General features: G+C 42.3%; 1 protein-coding gene across 2 annotated transcripts in view; it reads left to right on the forward strand.

Annotated features, from left to right (window-relative positions):
• Positions 1–16,248, forward strand: part of PARD3B (par-3 family cell polarity regulator beta) — a 647,317-nt gene that overhangs the window by 397,384 nt on the left and 233,685 nt on the right. For both annotated transcript variants that reach the window (XM_034786262.1, XM_034786263.1), the window contains one exon: positions 8,146–8,190. In XM_034786262.1, coding sequence (XP_034642153.1) covers positions 8,146–8,190 — 45 coding nt within the window. The remainder of the gene's footprint in view (positions 1–8,145; positions 8,191–16,248) is intronic.

A 16,248-nucleotide genomic window follows, 5' to 3' on the forward strand; every position in this document is an offset into this window, starting at 1 on the left:
CTGGACCAGAAAATAACCGTTGGGGATGTTGAAATGCTAATAGTTATTCTTAGGGACCCAGCCTACCCCTTAATGCCATGGCTCATGAAGCCATACACAGGAAGCCTGGACAGGAGTCAGGAGCTGTTCAACTACAGGCTAAGCAAGTGCAGAATGGTGGTAGATGTGCATTTGGCCGTTTAAAAGGTTGCTGGCAATCGTTACTGACTCGGTCAGACCTCAGCCAAACCAATATCCCCATTGTTATTGCTGCTTGCTGTGTGCTCCACAATCTCTGTGAAAGTAAGGGGGAGACCTTTATGGCGGGGTGGGAGGCTAAGGCAAATCGCCTGGCTGCTGATTACGCGCAGCCAGACACCAGGGCGATTAGAAGATCACACCAGGAAGCGCTGTGCATCAGAGAAGCTTTGAAAACCAGTTTCATGACTGGCCAGGCTACAGTGTGAAATTTGTTTGTTTCTCCTTCATGAAAACCCGCCCCCTTTATTGACTCATTCTCTGTAAGGAACCCACCCGCCTCCTTCCCCCAGCGTGCTTTCAAAGGAAATAAAGTCACTATAGTTTAACAATCATTTATTCTTTATTAATTGATTATAAAAAGAGGGAGAGAACCCGGGTGGGGTTTGGGAGGAGGATCGGCGGGAAGGAAAAGGCCACTAAAAAAAGGTTAAAAAAATGACATCTTTTTGCTTGGGCTGTCCACTGGGGTGGAATGGGAGTGTGTACGGAGCCTCACCCCCCCCCCCCCGCGTTCTTACACGTCTGGGTGAGGAGGCTATGGAACATGGTAAGTGGGGAGGGGGGTTATACAGGGACTGTAGCGGCACTCTGTTATCCTGCTGCCGTTCCTGAAGCTCCACCAGACGCTGGAGCATGTCTGTTTGCTCACGCAGCAACCCCAGCGTTGCATCCTGCCTCCTCTGATCTTCGTGCCGCCACCTCTCATCTCAAGCATCTCTCCTGTCCTCACGTTGGTCCATCCTGTCCTCACATTCACTGGTATCTTTCTTATACTTTGAAACCGTGTCCTTCCACTCATTCAGATGAGCTCTTTCACTGCGGGTGGATTCCATGATTTCTGCGAACATCTCGTCTCGCGTCTTCTTTTTCCGACGCCTTATCTGAGATAGCCTTCGGGACGGAGGAGAGAGGCTTGAAAAATTTGCAGCTGCTGGAGGGAGGGGAAAAAAGGAGAGAATTTTTTTAAAAGATACATTTTACAGAACAATGCTTATACTCTTTCACAGTGAGCAACACTATTCACATTACATAGCACATGTGATTTCTGTGCAAGGTCGCATTTTGCCTCTTAATATTGAGTGCCTGTGGCTTGCTGCTAGAGATCACAGACACAGGTCCGGGCACCAGAATTCGGCTTGCATGCGGCCATGGTAAGCCATTGTCTTTCGGCTTCTGCGCCTTCCTTTCCCACATACCAAGCAAAGCCCATTGAGTGCTGCAGTTTTCCTGTTAACCTTCAGCAGCAGAAAACAAACTAACCCCCTCCCCATCCAATTCTCTGGATAATCGCTTTACCCCTCCCCTCACCGCGTGGCTGGTATCAGGGAAGATCCCTGCTAGCCAAACGCGAAAAGCTCAGGGCCAATCCTCCCCCGCGCGCTTGATTAACTGCAGGGAAGGATTTCTTTTCAGCCACAGGCAAACAGCCCAGTAGGAACGGCCACCTCTGTCCCCTTAATTAAATGCCCGTATTTCAACCAGGTTACCATGAGAGATATCGCTCTCCTGAGGATTACACAGCGAGATAAAAAACGGATGTTGCTTGAATGCCAGCAAACACCGGGACCATACGCTGCCAGGCTTTGTCATGCAATGATACCAGATTACTTGCTGCAAGCATGGCGTGGTCAAGTGTCCTACCATGGAGGACGGAATAAGGCTGCACTGCCCAGAAACCTTGTGGCAAGGCTTTTGGAGTACCTCCAGGAGAGCTTCATGGAGATGTCCCTGGAGGATTTCCGCTCCATCCCCAGACACGTTAACAGACTTTTCCAGTAGCTGTACTGGCCGCGAATGCATCCCAAGTCCTCAGGGCAAAGTAATCATTAAAAAACGCTTGCTTTTAAAACAAGTTTTATATTTTAAAAGGTAAACTCACCTGAGGTCCCTTCCATGGGGTCATGGTGTTGGATAGTGGGTTGGGAGGGTACTTCAGTCAGGCTGAGAAAAAGATCCTGGCTGTTGGGGAGAATGGAGTGCTTGGTGCTCTCCGCAAGCTCGTCCTCCTCCTCCTCCTCTTCCCCGTCCGCAGAATCCTTAGGTGTAGCTGATGAGATTATCCCGCCTCGGAATCCACGGTCAGAGGTGGGGTAGTGGTGGCGGCCCCCACAGAACTGCATGCAGCTCGGCGTAGAAGCGGCATGTCCGCGGCTCTGACCCGGAGCGACCGTTTGCCTCCTTTGTTTTTTGATAGGCTTGTCTGAGCTCCTTGACTTTCACGCGGCACTGATGTGAGTCCCTATTGTGGCCTCTCTCCATCATGCCCTTGGAGATTTTTTCAAAAGTTTTGGCATTTCGTCTTTTCGAACGAAGTTCTGCTAGCACTGAATCCTCTCCCCATATAGCGATCAGATTCAGTACCTCCCGTATGGTCCATGCTGGTGCTCTTTTTCGATTATCGGCCTGCATGGTTACCTGTGCTGATGAGCTAGCTGTGGTCAAACAGGAAATAAAATTCCACGCTGGGCAAACAGGAAATAAAATTCAAATGTTCGCGGGGCTTTTTCTGTCTACCTGCCCAGTGCATCCGAGTTCAGATTGCTGTCCAGAGCGGTCACAATGGTGCACTGTGGGGTAGCTCCCGGAGGCCAATACCATCGAATTGCAGCCACACTAACCCTAATTCAAAATGACAATATCGATTTTGGTACTACTCCGCTCGTCGGGGTGGAGTACAGAAATCGATTTTAAGAGCCCTTTATTTAGAAATAAATGGCTTCGTTGTGTGGACTGGTGCTGGGTTAATTCGATTTAACGCTGCTAAATCCGAATTAAAGTCATAGTGTAGACCAGGCCAAAGACTGAGTAGAAGGGAGTAGACAAGCATTTTTACCATCATGCTACTTCTACTGATATTAAGCATTACATCATGTTCTAGAGTGCTGCTTTACTTCAAGCATTTCAACATGAAATATTGGAAATCTTAACATAATTGCATATTCATGTTATAGAGTTTTTCCACCTCTTGACATAGTGTTGGCATTGTAAAAAGAGTAATGCTAGCTGTGAGTGTTTAACTGGAGAGATTTCTGCTTATTAGCAATATGCCATCTTCTGTCATCAGAGGATGATCATGTGGGTCTTGCAAACTCCCCAGATCTGTACACTTGTATTAAGTGGTTGTAGTCCTTACTAGTCACTTACATTTCAATGAGCATTGCAGGTGCTGGCTGCAAACAAGTGGCTGGTTTCACCAGTTATAATTAGGGCTAGGATTTTGTCATGAAGGTCACGGAATCCGTGACTTCCAGAAACGTCCATGACTTGAGCTCATGGTGCCTGGGAGCTGCAGGGTCCCCCCACCGCAGGTGGTGGCTGGGGACTGTGGTGGCCCCAAGCTCTCAGCCACCGCAGGAGGAAGGGGTGCCCTGGAGCTCAGAGCCACCGCAGGCGGTTGGTATGCCCCACAGCTCCCAGGTGCTGTGGGCAGTGGGGGTTCCCCGAGAGCTCCCAGTCCCCATGGGCAGAAGGGTCCCTGGGAGCTCCCAGCTGCCACAGGCGGCGTTAGTGCCTCGAAACTCAGAGCCGCCACGGGCAGCCAGGGTGCCCCAGAGCTTGGAGCCACAGGCAGTGGGGAGACCCTGCAGCTCTGAGCTGGGGCCCTGGAGTGGTGTGGGGACTGCAGAGCTTCCCAGTTTGTCATGCATATTTTTAGTAAAAGTCGCCAAGAGGTCACTGGCTTCCGTGAATTTTTCTTTATTGCCCATGACCTGTCGGTGACTTTTACTAAAAATATGCGTGACAAAACCTTATCCTTAATTATAATGTATTTCTTGAGATGTGCAGATAACTGACAAACAAATAATGCATATTATGAAAATAATCATTTCATTATATAGATGTATTCTACAATGATCCAAATGTATGTCTCATTTTTTTTAATTCAGCAACAGAAAGTATCTTTAATGTGCATACATTTACTCCTGGATTTTGCGCCAAAAAATTAAAAATTCTGCACACAATATTTTAAAATTCTGCAAATTTTAATTGTCAAAATAACACTACATAATCACACCAGTTTCAATTATTTTGGCAATTTATTTCAAAATACCTGTCAGCAAGAATGTCTGTAACAACACAGACACACACAAATTCCCCAAGGAGTAGAGAGTTAAAGAAACTCCTATGACAACCCAGTCTCTGTTTCTCTGCCCCCTTCCCCTCCTCCAAGAGCCCAGTTTGGGGGTGGGGGGAGGGCAGACACCCACAATCCCTCCTCCCTTAAGAGCCCAGCCATGATCTTCCCTCCCCCCCCCCCCCACTCCCCCCAACCCCCCTCTCCCCCCAGAGCCCAGATGCAGGGCCCCCCTTGCCCAGATACCCACATCCACTCCCCCCCAGAGCCCATCTGTGGCCTCCCCCAGCCCAGACACCTGCCCCCCTTCCCCACCCAGAGCCCAGGGATCTAGAGGGAGAAACAGAATGTTCTGAGCATCTCAAGATAGCAGTGCATACAGAAAAACTTCTGGGTCCAGGGCTTGTGTGGAGTTTCCTGTGCGCCGCCGTCTCCTTCCCTCAGGGCGTGCTGGGAACTGCAGCTGCCATGAACCCTCTAGTTCCCTGTCCCTCCCTCTGGCAGTGTCTTCTAGGTGCAAGCTGGGCTCTGCTGGGTCCAGAGGTCTTTAGTGGCTGCCAGGAGAACTGCAGCCGATTTCTGTGGGGGAAAGAAAATTCTGCGTGCACAATGTTAATTTCTGCAAAATTCTGCATTGCGCAGTGGCGGAGAATTCCTCCAGAAGTAATACATCTTTATACTGCTCATTTTCATTTGTTTGTTTGCTCCCCATTCCTTACTTCCTGGTCCCAGAAATAAATAGATTTTTTTTGTAGTTTATCACATTTAACTTTCTTACATTAAAAACATATATATGTATATATAGCATTCTCATTAGGTAAAGTTATAGTTGAATTTTTGTTCTGTGAAGTTTTTCTGTATGCACTGCTATCCTGAGATGCTCAGAACATTCTCAGGCATTTTTCTCTTGGGCTGAAACTTTCCATGGTTAGTCTTTTGTTATGATTTCAGAGGTAATTTCTTCTCTAAATGTTTCTTCAAAAACAATCCAGCCATTATTGAGTTAGTAGTGATTTGGAGAGAGGGTTTTCCCTCCCCCAACTTAAAAAAAAAAATCAGATGCCTTTCTGCAGAGATACTCCAACAGTGGCTGAAATTTAAAAATAAAACTTTCCATGTGGCTAGGCCTTGCTGAAGAAAAAAGAACACAAATGAAAAATGAATGTTGTCATTATTGTGCAGTACTCAGCTTATTAATGTGTTTTTATATTACTTAGATGTGAGGCATTATGATGGAATACATCCCTTTATTCACACCCTGCACATTTTTGTAATAATCCTTATACAATATATGCCTTGTGAGATCTCATTTGGAAAGTCATAACTTGCTGATCAGTAATATCATGGTAAAGTGCCTGTTTACAACAGTATATGTAAAGTTATAAACATAAGCTGAAATCATGACTGAAGTGTGTTTTCCAGTTAAGTCTGGGGAATGTTTAAACGAGTTTCTCAAAGACAAAGGGCAAGCTGACGTATTTTTTGTAAGATTTTTCAGTTTATAATCATTTCACTCTTCTTCTTTCCCTCCAATATTAAAATCTAATTTTTATATGTGAAGCCAGTATGTAGGTATGCTTGAGTTAAATGGGTTTATCCCTTTTAATAATATAAACCTGCCTCAGGCAAATACAATCATCAACAGAGTTTTAAAAAAAAAATCTATGAATCTTGGTATCTTGTTTTTTTTATAGTTACCATGTACTGTAATACAACCTGCTTCAGGTAATTACCATATATTATAGCAGTTGCCATTAGTGACTGCTATAATTAAGGTTGCAAATCAGTTTCCATTATAATCCCTTGTTTTCACACAATCATAACTTGTCAAAACATTAACCTTTGGGACTGAAGTTTTCCATGCTTACTTTCAGCTTGAAGATAGATATTTTTGGGGGCACAGTTTGAAATATCATGCAGGAAACTCATTTCCAGTCTTTTTGAGTTCTGAGGGCTGTTTAACTGGGTAGTGAAATGTGTGTCTGACTGTCATCTCCTCCAGAGACGATATGCCCTAAAGAATGAGTATAGGCCCTGGAGCCCATACCTCTTTTTGTGTTCCCTTCCCACTTTGGCCTGGCCTCAACAATACTTTGCGCTTATACAGAAATTTACAAAGATTACTTGGGCCTGGCTACACTACCACTTATTTCAGCAAAATGTATGTTGCTCACTCAGGGGTGTGAAAAAACACACCTCTGAGCAATCTAAATTACACCGACAAAAGCGCTGATGTGTACAGCACTTTGTCGATGGGAGAGTTTCTCCCGCTGACATGGCTACCGCTGCTCATTGGGGGTGGTTAAATTATGTCGATGGGAGAGCTCTCTCCCGTCCACATAAAGGGGTTACATCATGAGCGATCTTACAGCTGCATCGGTACAGCTGTGCTGCTGTAAGCTCTCTAGTGTAGATATAGTCTGTCATTTTTCACAAGAGTCTCTCCCCATAAAGTAGTCCAAATTAAATTGTCTGTTTTACTGATGAGGAATGTGGGCTTTGTGTATTGAGAGTGTGGGGGACATAGTGGTCTAGTGACTTGATCATGGTCCTGTGCATCAGGCGACCTGGACTCTAATGCTGAATATGACGCTGCCGTTCAGGTTGACTTTGGGCAAGACTCTTTACCAGACTGTTCCTCTGTTTCCCATTTGTAAAACTGGGATGATATTTACCTACCTTTTAGATCTCCATTGAGACTTAAACATCGAGCCAGGTCTGATGGCTACATACAATACTGTAAATTATTGTACAGTAGTTGCTGTTCAATTTTGTCATTTACCTACATTTACCACACAGGGGTATCTAAGATTCTACAGTTTTTCCACATAGCGAGAATAGGAAGTTTCCCTTGTAATACAAGTCTTACTGTGGTCTTTCCTGCAACTGTGGGTAAAGATTGACTTTTTAATGGTGGTCACTACAGGGAAGGTTGTATAATAAATTCCAGTTTGTATTATATTTTGTATGACTTGACAATCTGTTATGCTGTAAAGGCATGCATAAGTCCAAAGAGGTGGCTAGGCAGGTAGAGTTAAGGATAAGCGATCAGCCTTAATGCTCATTTCTCTGCTTGATTCATGAGCCTTAACATTACATTAGCACTTGTTCTTTTGCATAAATTTCTTTTTAAGAAAAGGTGATTGGTTTTTCCACACAAGCTTCTGAGAGAATGTTTTAATTAGTTTCATGAGATATATGATAATAAACTGAAGTATACTTACTATGCAAAATTACAGTTTTTTGTTAAGTTTAGAAATAGTTCTCCATGATTTATTCTGTATGCAGACTGATATGACTATATAGATCCATGCTTTGCAAGATGATGTAGACTGTAAAGGTATGAGTTATAAACCAGTTTTTTTCATAACTATAAGAAAGCACAAATCCTACAAAGGGATCTGCTTCCAGGAGACCTGATGCCTGCACAGAATCCATTGACTTCAGTGGGACTTCATGCAGATGTGAGGGTCCCCGCTTGTGGATTCTTTCCCAGGATTGTGGCCTCCGACCTGAAAATGTTACAATTCTCCAAAGTCCTATGATTTTTCTGGCAAAATATGGTATTTACAAAATCAGTTACCCTGGCCACAACTGCATTTCAAATGTAGAAATGCTATGGGACTGTTCCATTGAATTTAACAGGCGTTGGATCAGCTGCTAGATCTCTGAGGTATCCCAGGTGGATGAGAGGAAAAAAGCCTTTATGCAAATCATTACAAACTAAAAAATTAATATATCATGTGTCTGAAATGATTTGACATTATTTCAAACACTGCTCGTTTTAAATGAATTTCTGATCTCTCTCTCTCTTTCTTTGTCTCCTCCAGTGGCAGATGAAAGCCAGGTTAGTTCATTGGCTGGACACAAACAAGGTAAGAACTTTCTTGTACCTTATTTCACCTGCCCTTACCTCAAAAAAGAGCCAATCTGTGAGCAACAGCTGGATCTCGCTTATAGCAACTGTGGTGGCTGAAAGGTTTGCAAATTAATGCATAACTTCACTTCCACAGTGATAAATTAAGGCTTACTTATTGCTTGGCAGTGTATGTAGTTCCATACATAGGCTGGGCTCATTTGCAGGAAAAGCAATAACGGTTTCTTTAAAAATATATCTATTGAACATTGAGCAGAGTGTGAGTTAAAATAAGTAAAGGACAAAACCTGTAATCTTTTCATGTGCCAATGTAGGCACTTAAACAGTGTAAATTGTGAACAATATAAATGTCTTATTCTCTTTGTCCCCCTGGAAGAATTTCAGTTTTCCACTCTCACAATCTGAAATATTGAAGATAGACAGCCCTACCGAAGCTTTCACTATTGTTTTTTTATTCCCATTTATTCATCTGCAGAAGTTGTTCTTTCAGTGTGACTATACTAATGAAAGGATCCACTTTTTCTTAAACTGCTTAAGATCTATATTTGTTAGCAATGAAGGTTTATATCCAGCAGTATTACCATAAAGTCTTGTAATAACAATTCTGTGAAACAAGTTGCAGTACTGTACAAGGTGCAGTTGCTTTATTACAGTAACAAGCCTTGTGGATAAGGGGGGAAGTGATAGATGTGGTGTATCTTGACTTTAGTAAGGCTTTTGATATTGTCTCGCATGAACTTCTCATAAACAAGCTAGGGAAATGCAACCTAGATGGAGCTACTATAAGGTGGGTTTATAACTGATTGAAAAATCATTCCCGAGTAGTTATCAGTGGTTCACAGTCAAGCTGGAAGGGCGTATCAAGTGGGGCCCTGCAGAGATCAGTTTTGGGTCCAGTTCTGTTAAATATCTTCATCAGTGATTTAGATAATGATATAGAGAGTACACTTATAAAGTTTGTGGATGATACCAAACTGGGAGGGGTTGCAAGTGGTTTGGAGGATAGGATTAAAATTCAAAATGATCTGGACAAACTGGAGAAATAGTCTGAAGTAAATAGATGAAATTCAATAAGGACAAATGCAAAGTACTCCATTTAGGAAGGAAAAATCAGTTTCACACATACAAAATGGGAAATGACTGCATAGGAAGGAGTACTGCAGAAAGGGACTTGGGGGTCATAGTGGATCACAAGCTAAATATGAGTCAACAGTATAACCCTGTTGCAAAAAAAGCAAACATCATTCTGAGATGTATTAGCAGGAGTATTGTAAGCAAGACACGAGCAGTAATTCTTCTGCTCTACTCTACACTGATTAGGCCTCAACTAGAGTATTGTGTTCAGTTCTAGGCACCACATTTCAGGAAAGATGTGGACAAATTGGAGAAAGTCCAGAGAAGAGCAACAAAAATGATTAAAAGTCTAGAAAACATGACCTATGAGGGAAGATTGAAAAAATTGGGTGTGTTTAGTCTGGAGAAGAGAAGACTGAGAGGGGACATAACAGTTTTCAGGTACATAAAAGGTTGTTACAAGGAGGAGGGAGAAAAATTGTTCTTCTTAACCTCTGAGGATACGACAAGAAGCAATAGGCTTAAATTGCAGCAAGGGCGGTTTAGGTTGAACATTAGGAAAAACTTTCTAACTGTCAGAGTGATTAAGCACTGGAATAAATTGCCTACAGAGGTTGTGGAATCTCCATCATTGGGGATTTTTAAGAGCAGGTTAGACATACACCTGTCAGGGATGGTCTAGATAATACTTAGTCCTTCCTTGAGTGCAGGGGACTGGACTAGAAGACCTCTTGCAATCCCTTCCAGTCCTACGATTCTAAGATTAATTTTCAAGTATGCATCCCAAAGGATTGTTATTTTTAGGGTAACCATTAAACAATGATGCAAAAACTCATGTGACTTAGGAGACATGGAAACAGGGTTTCTAGAAATTTCAGGTTATCCACTGATGAACTTTTACCTATAATAGATAACCACGAAATTCAGTGCTGTTCCTTATTACATGTTTTGATGCTATATTTTTACATCAGTTTGTAAGATCTGAAACAAGTTCACCTTTCTATTTCATTCAACAAAGTTTAATTTTTTCATAAGTCTGTTGTTTTCCTAGTACAAGTATATATCTATCCATTTTTGACCATTAGAGCAGAGGTTCTAGTAAAAAAACAAACAAACAAACAAAAACCAACAGAATTTCTTTAGTGTCAATAAAATTCTTTCAACATCTAACCCTGAGAAAAGTAGCAAATGAAAATTCAAGGCTCTCGGGGGAAATGTTTTTATGAAATGTCCATCACAGACCAGCATTTGCTCTACTTATTAGGTACAGTGACAGTTCCTATGAAGTCATGAGCCTGGTTTGTCACTTATTGTCTTTCTCTGATCTGGCACAAGAAATGCCTGTGCCTGTGTTCCAGATCTTCTCACATGTGTGGACAGCTCCAGCTTTGCTTTCTGATAGTTGTTTTCTTTGTTTAGCTCTTCTGTTTTTCTCATGACATGCCTTTCTCTGCATGGAACATCCACTGATTTCCTGATTCAGTTCTCAAAGAGTTACTGTACAGATTTCCTTACAGCCACTTTTGTTTCAAAAACCTGGATTTAAAGACCAGTCAATAACGAGATTTCTTCATATTTATGGTGTACCTGGCCTATACAGCCTTACATGTCAGCTGTAGCTTTGTTGTTATACAGCTCTCTGATTTAGGCATTCCATACTTGAAGACCATTTCCTTGTTGAGGTCAGACAAATCCAAAGGATAGCAGTTGCTCTTGTCTCCCTAAAATTGGCCCTTTAAATTCTTTCTCTGGCTTCCTCCTCTCGTCTGTGTACCTCAAATATTCTTTCTGAAACTGGAGGATCAGCTCATATGTCCTGTTCCTACAGCTGAGGAGGAACATTTTGTTTCAGCTGCCTCTCCTTTGGTTATGAAAAAGCTTCTAAAAATGACTCATCAGATAGAAAGGTCTTCGGGTGTGCCCCTTTTCTCCAGTCAGGAGAAGGTTTACAAATATTGCAACATCATTCAATTTGCCAAGGATAAACAGAGGGTCTTCCGATCAACGAACACTGGAACAGAGCCTGTTGAGATCATAAATTGTTGGCAGTCAGTTGCTAAAAGGTGCTAATAACCTAAATATCAGGTTCTTAAGCAGCACTTCCAATTTTCTTTACACACCCTTCTCCAGCTTCTCTATAGATGACCTAATGAAAGATGCAGCAGTCCCAAGTCTTTTATTGTTTGGGGGTATTTTTAGACATTTTGGCCAATTTTAAGGAGACAAGAGCAACTGCTATCCTTTGGATTTGTCTGACCTCAACATGGAAAGCAACTCTGTCAGCAGAGGATTGAAAAGCACTTTTTTCCCATGGATACCAGCATCTAGTATTGCCTAAACCACTTTTCAAAAAACCAAACCAACCAAACAAAAAGCAACGGACTCCTCCTTTCAGCTTCTCAAGCACCTTCCTGCATTGGCCCCTGCAAATAGTCATATTTAAAATTCGCTCAAGAGCATGGAGTTATTTTCCTACTGTTCCTGTTTGCCTGACATATTCTGTCGCTTTATACTATTGGGTCTTAAAGGTTGAAAGACCAGGGCTATCCTTTCCTGTTTCATCTTCCATCACATAGCCTTCCTAGGTTTCCCATTTCTGCTGCAGGAAGCAAAACAGCCTATTATTTTCTCATTGCAAAAAGGAGAGATTCCACCTCATCCTAGACTTCAGGAAATTAAACATATTTCTCTAGTGAATTAATTATCACATACTGACAATCAATGCAATTATCCCTTCTCTCCTTCAGCATGACTAGTTCTATGAGATGTGTGGTTCAATAACTCTTGAAGGAAAAATCCTTCTGGTATGTAGTGGATGGAAAACGCTTCCATCCTTTAGTCTCACCCTTTGGTCTAGTTACAGTTTGGAGGGTATTTACTAGTTACTGGGCAGAAGTGATAGCACATTTTGGTCTACCTCTGCCTAGGCAAATGTTTTTTCAGAGCTATGTCCCAAGGCAAGGCATTAGAAGCATGTGTAGCTATAGCCTCCTATTTCTATTTCCTGGTATATTTCACCCACAAAAAGTAGTCTTTTTTTATTCTCTAATGAAAATATGTGCTTTTAGAAACATCCCTGGATTTCCCCAGGACTGAAGCATTCCTATTGGAAGATGTGTCCCTGCAGGTACCTCTATTTTACTCACATGCACCACAAACAACAAGAGTATGACTATATGTTCAGGTTATTGTGACATTATGCACCTTGATTGTGCGCGTGGCCTGTCTGAGAACGAGGCTACTGCAAAACCTATTTTAAGTTCTTAGAACTGCAGATGTTTTCTGCAGAAACTTCTGCTCATTGCAGTGGAAAGAGAAGAATCCCTGAATTAGTGTGTTGATATGTCCCATTTAGCCTGCCCTGGAAAGAACCTAGAAACTCAAAATTCCTTCAGGAAGGCAGGAGTGTTTTCTTATCTCCACCTCCCCTTGCGTTTAGCATAGTAAACTTTTTCATTCCCTAAATCTCAGTGATAACAAAGTTGAGAGGGAGAGACAAACAGTGCCTCTTTAAAAATGTGAATGACCCAAAAATATCCAAGAGATCAAAATCTAGAGAATATTAGTTCAGTTTTGTATGAGCTCTTCCTTAAACTTGTCTTTCATTTTCCTTCACTAGAAGAACAATAACAGGAGGAGGAGGAAGATATTATTTACAAGATCCTTGTGATGTAGAAAAAATACTGCCATTTTTTTATTTTATTAAAAGACCCAAATCATGTACTGGTAGCTTATAGCTATTTGTGTTTTATTTTCTTTTTTTCCCCCACTTTCCTTTTCTATTTTGATTTACTGCTTGAAATTCTTTTAATATGTATTGACTGTCTGCTGAGGTCCTTGCTGACACAGCTCTTTAAGATGATGCAGTACTGGAGAAAAGCTGATGAGTTCTTCTTTATGAGCTTTGACATATTAATTAGTAAAATGGGCTAAAAAAGCTTTCCTATATCTGTTTTAATGTCTCATTTTCCAAAACACCCTTCTGTATAGATGTAAAACAGAAAGGCACCATAAAAGCACCAGTGAGTGAAAGGGGTAAAGATACTTGTTAGCAAGTTTATGATCTGTGTTTTACTTTCGATAGTCCAGATCACAAGATCAGGTGGATGGGGAAGCTGCAGTGTCTTCTCATAAAGGGTCTCGCTGTTTTACAAAGCAAGTGCTCCCTGTGCTCCCTGTGACACAGATATCATTGTGGCTGGAAATTTCAAAGGGGCCTAAGGGCACCAGGCACTCAGCGCCCAGGGAATTTCAATGGGAGATAGATCCCAAAATGCCAGCCAAAGAAAATAGTTTAGTAGTTTAAATCACTGCTGACCTACTTGACACTTGCAATTGGAAGCCCTGCTCTAAAACGGACCTCACCACCATCTGACTGCCATTTCCTTTGAATTGTGGGGGCTTTATTTATTTATTTGTTTATTCATTTTGGATAATGTTCCCAGATGGGCCTCTCATTCTTGTTAGTGTTATTGGCTCTCTTGTGGTTTGAATCTTTGGATTGTGGGGTGATGTTGGATGACTTCTTATTGTGCACATTTTGACAGATAATCTTGATATCTTTTTTTCTTTATTCATGATGGATTTGCCTCTTTGATCCATTTTTTAAGTTCTGTTAAACCTTGGTTTGGCTTCTCTAGGTATATTGGCACAAAGAAGTTGTCACCTGAAAATTCACACCATCACATGCAACTGGGAAACCTGAAATAATGGTAGCAGGGCACGAGGAGGCCTCTCTTTCAGAAGTTTGCTTTATGGTTTTCTACCTCCCAGTTATGTAGATTGTGTGTTCTGTGGGATTAGAATCAATACGTAGGCTGAGAAATAATCTGCTCAATCTGCAGCAAGGGAGATTTAGTTTAGATAAAATTTAGGAACACTTTCTAACTAGAAGGATAGTTAACATCTGGAGGATAGGGATAATTTCTTCTTGACAGGGATTTTGATTCTCTTCCCCCAGAGCTCAAGCTGTGCTGGAATGAATCTTTGTGCAAGTCTCCTCTTCATGAGTGTGGGGGAAGCAATCAACAAAGTCTTTTGTCCACTGATGTTCCATATTGACTCATCTGGTGTCTATGGGCCTTCTTTTGTGGGGCAGGCGATGACACTTCTTGTGGTAAACTAGTATTTCACACTTGGTAATGCTTCTCTCCTGACTGTGAGGGTTTACAGTAGTAGAGCAAACACTTTTATAGTCACAAAGCAAACACTTAAATATTACCCTATAGCATAAAAACAATGAGGAGTCTGGTGGCACCTTAAAGACTAACAGATTTATTTGGGCATAAGCTTTTGTGGGTAAAAAACTCACTTCAGATGCATGGAGTGAAAATTACAGATAAAGGTTTAAATACATATTGGCACATGAAGGGAAGGGAGTTACATTACAAAGTGGAGAACCAATGTTGAAGGCCAGATTAGTCAGGGTGGATGTAGTCCACTCCCAATAATCGATGAGGAGGTGTCAATACCAAGAAAGGGAAAATTGCTTTTGTAGTGAGCCAGCCACTCCCAGTCCCTATTCAAGCCCAAATTGATGGTGTTAAGTTTGCAAATGAATTGTAGCTCAGCAGTTTCTCTTTTAAATCTGTTTTTGAATTTTTTGTTGTTGAAGAATGGCTACTTTTAAATCTGTTATTGGATCTCCAGGGAGATTAAAGTGTTCTCCTTCTGGCTTTTGTATGTTACCATTCCTGGTATCTGATTTGTGTCCATTTATCCGTTTACGTAGAGACAGTCCGGTTTGGCCAATGTACGTGGCAGAGGGCATTGCTGGCTCATAATGGCATATATCACATTAGTAGATGTGCAAGTGAATGAGTCTCTGATGGTGTGGCTGGTGTGGTTGGGTCTTATGATGGTGTCGCTAGAGTAGATATGGGGCAGAGAAGGCAACGGGGTTTGTTACAGGGATTGGTTCCTGGGTTAGTGTTTCTGTGGTGTGGTGTGTAGTTGCTGGTGAGTATTTGCTTCAGGTTGGGTGGCTGTCTGTAAGCGAGGCCTGCCTCCCAAGGCTTGTGAGAGTGGGGGATCGTTTTCCAGGATAGGTTGTAGATTGTTGATGATGCGCTGGAGAGGTAGATTTTAGCTGGGGGCTGTATGTGATAGCCAGTGGCGTTCTGTTATTTTCCTTGTGGGGCCTGTCCTGTCGTAGGTGATTTCTGGGTACCCGTCTCGCTCTGTCAATCTGTTCCCTCACTTCTCCAGGTGGGTATTGTAGTTTTAAGAATGCTTGATAGAGATCTTGTAGGTGTTTGTCTCTGTCTGAGGGACTGGAGCAAATTCGGTTGTATCTTAAGGCTTGGCTGTAGACAATGGATCGTGTGATGTGTCCTGGATGGAAGCTGAAGGCATATAGGTAAGAATAGCAGTCAGTAGGTTTCCGGTATAGGGTCATGTTTATGTGATCATCACTTATGTGCACTGTAGTGCCCAGGAAGTGGATCTCTTGTGAGGACTGGTCCAGGCTGAGGTTGATGGTGGGGTGAAAATTGTTGAAATCCCGGTGAAATTCTTCAAGGGCCTCCTTCCCATGGGTCCATATGATGAAGTTGTCATCAATGTAGCGTAAAAAGAGGAAGGGCGCTAGGGGATGAGAGCTGAGGAAGCGTTGTTCTAAGTCAGCCGTAAAAATGTTAACATACTGTGGGGCCATGCAGGTACCCCTAGCAGTGCTGTTGACTTGAAGTTATAGATTGTCCCCAAATCTGAAGTGGTTGTGGATGAGGACAAAGTCACAAAGCTCAGCCACCAAGTGTGCCGTGGCTACATCAGGGATACTGTTCCTGACAGCTTGTAGTCCATCCTCGTGTGGAATGTTGGTGTAAAGAGCTTCTACATCCATGGTGGCCAGGATGGTGTTTTCAGGGAGATCACCAATGCATTGTAGTTTCCTCAGGAAGTCAGTGGTGTCTCGAAGACAGCTAGGAGGTACCTCCCTTCTCTTCATGTGCCAATATATATTTATGCCTGTATCTGTAAT

The sequence above is a fragment of the Trachemys scripta genome, chromosome 11 (assembly GCF_013100865.1).
Source record: "Trachemys scripta elegans isolate TJP31775 chromosome 11, CAS_Tse_1.0, whole genome shotgun sequence".
Classification (NCBI taxonomy): domain Eukaryota; kingdom Metazoa; phylum Chordata; order Testudines; family Emydidae; genus Trachemys; species Trachemys scripta.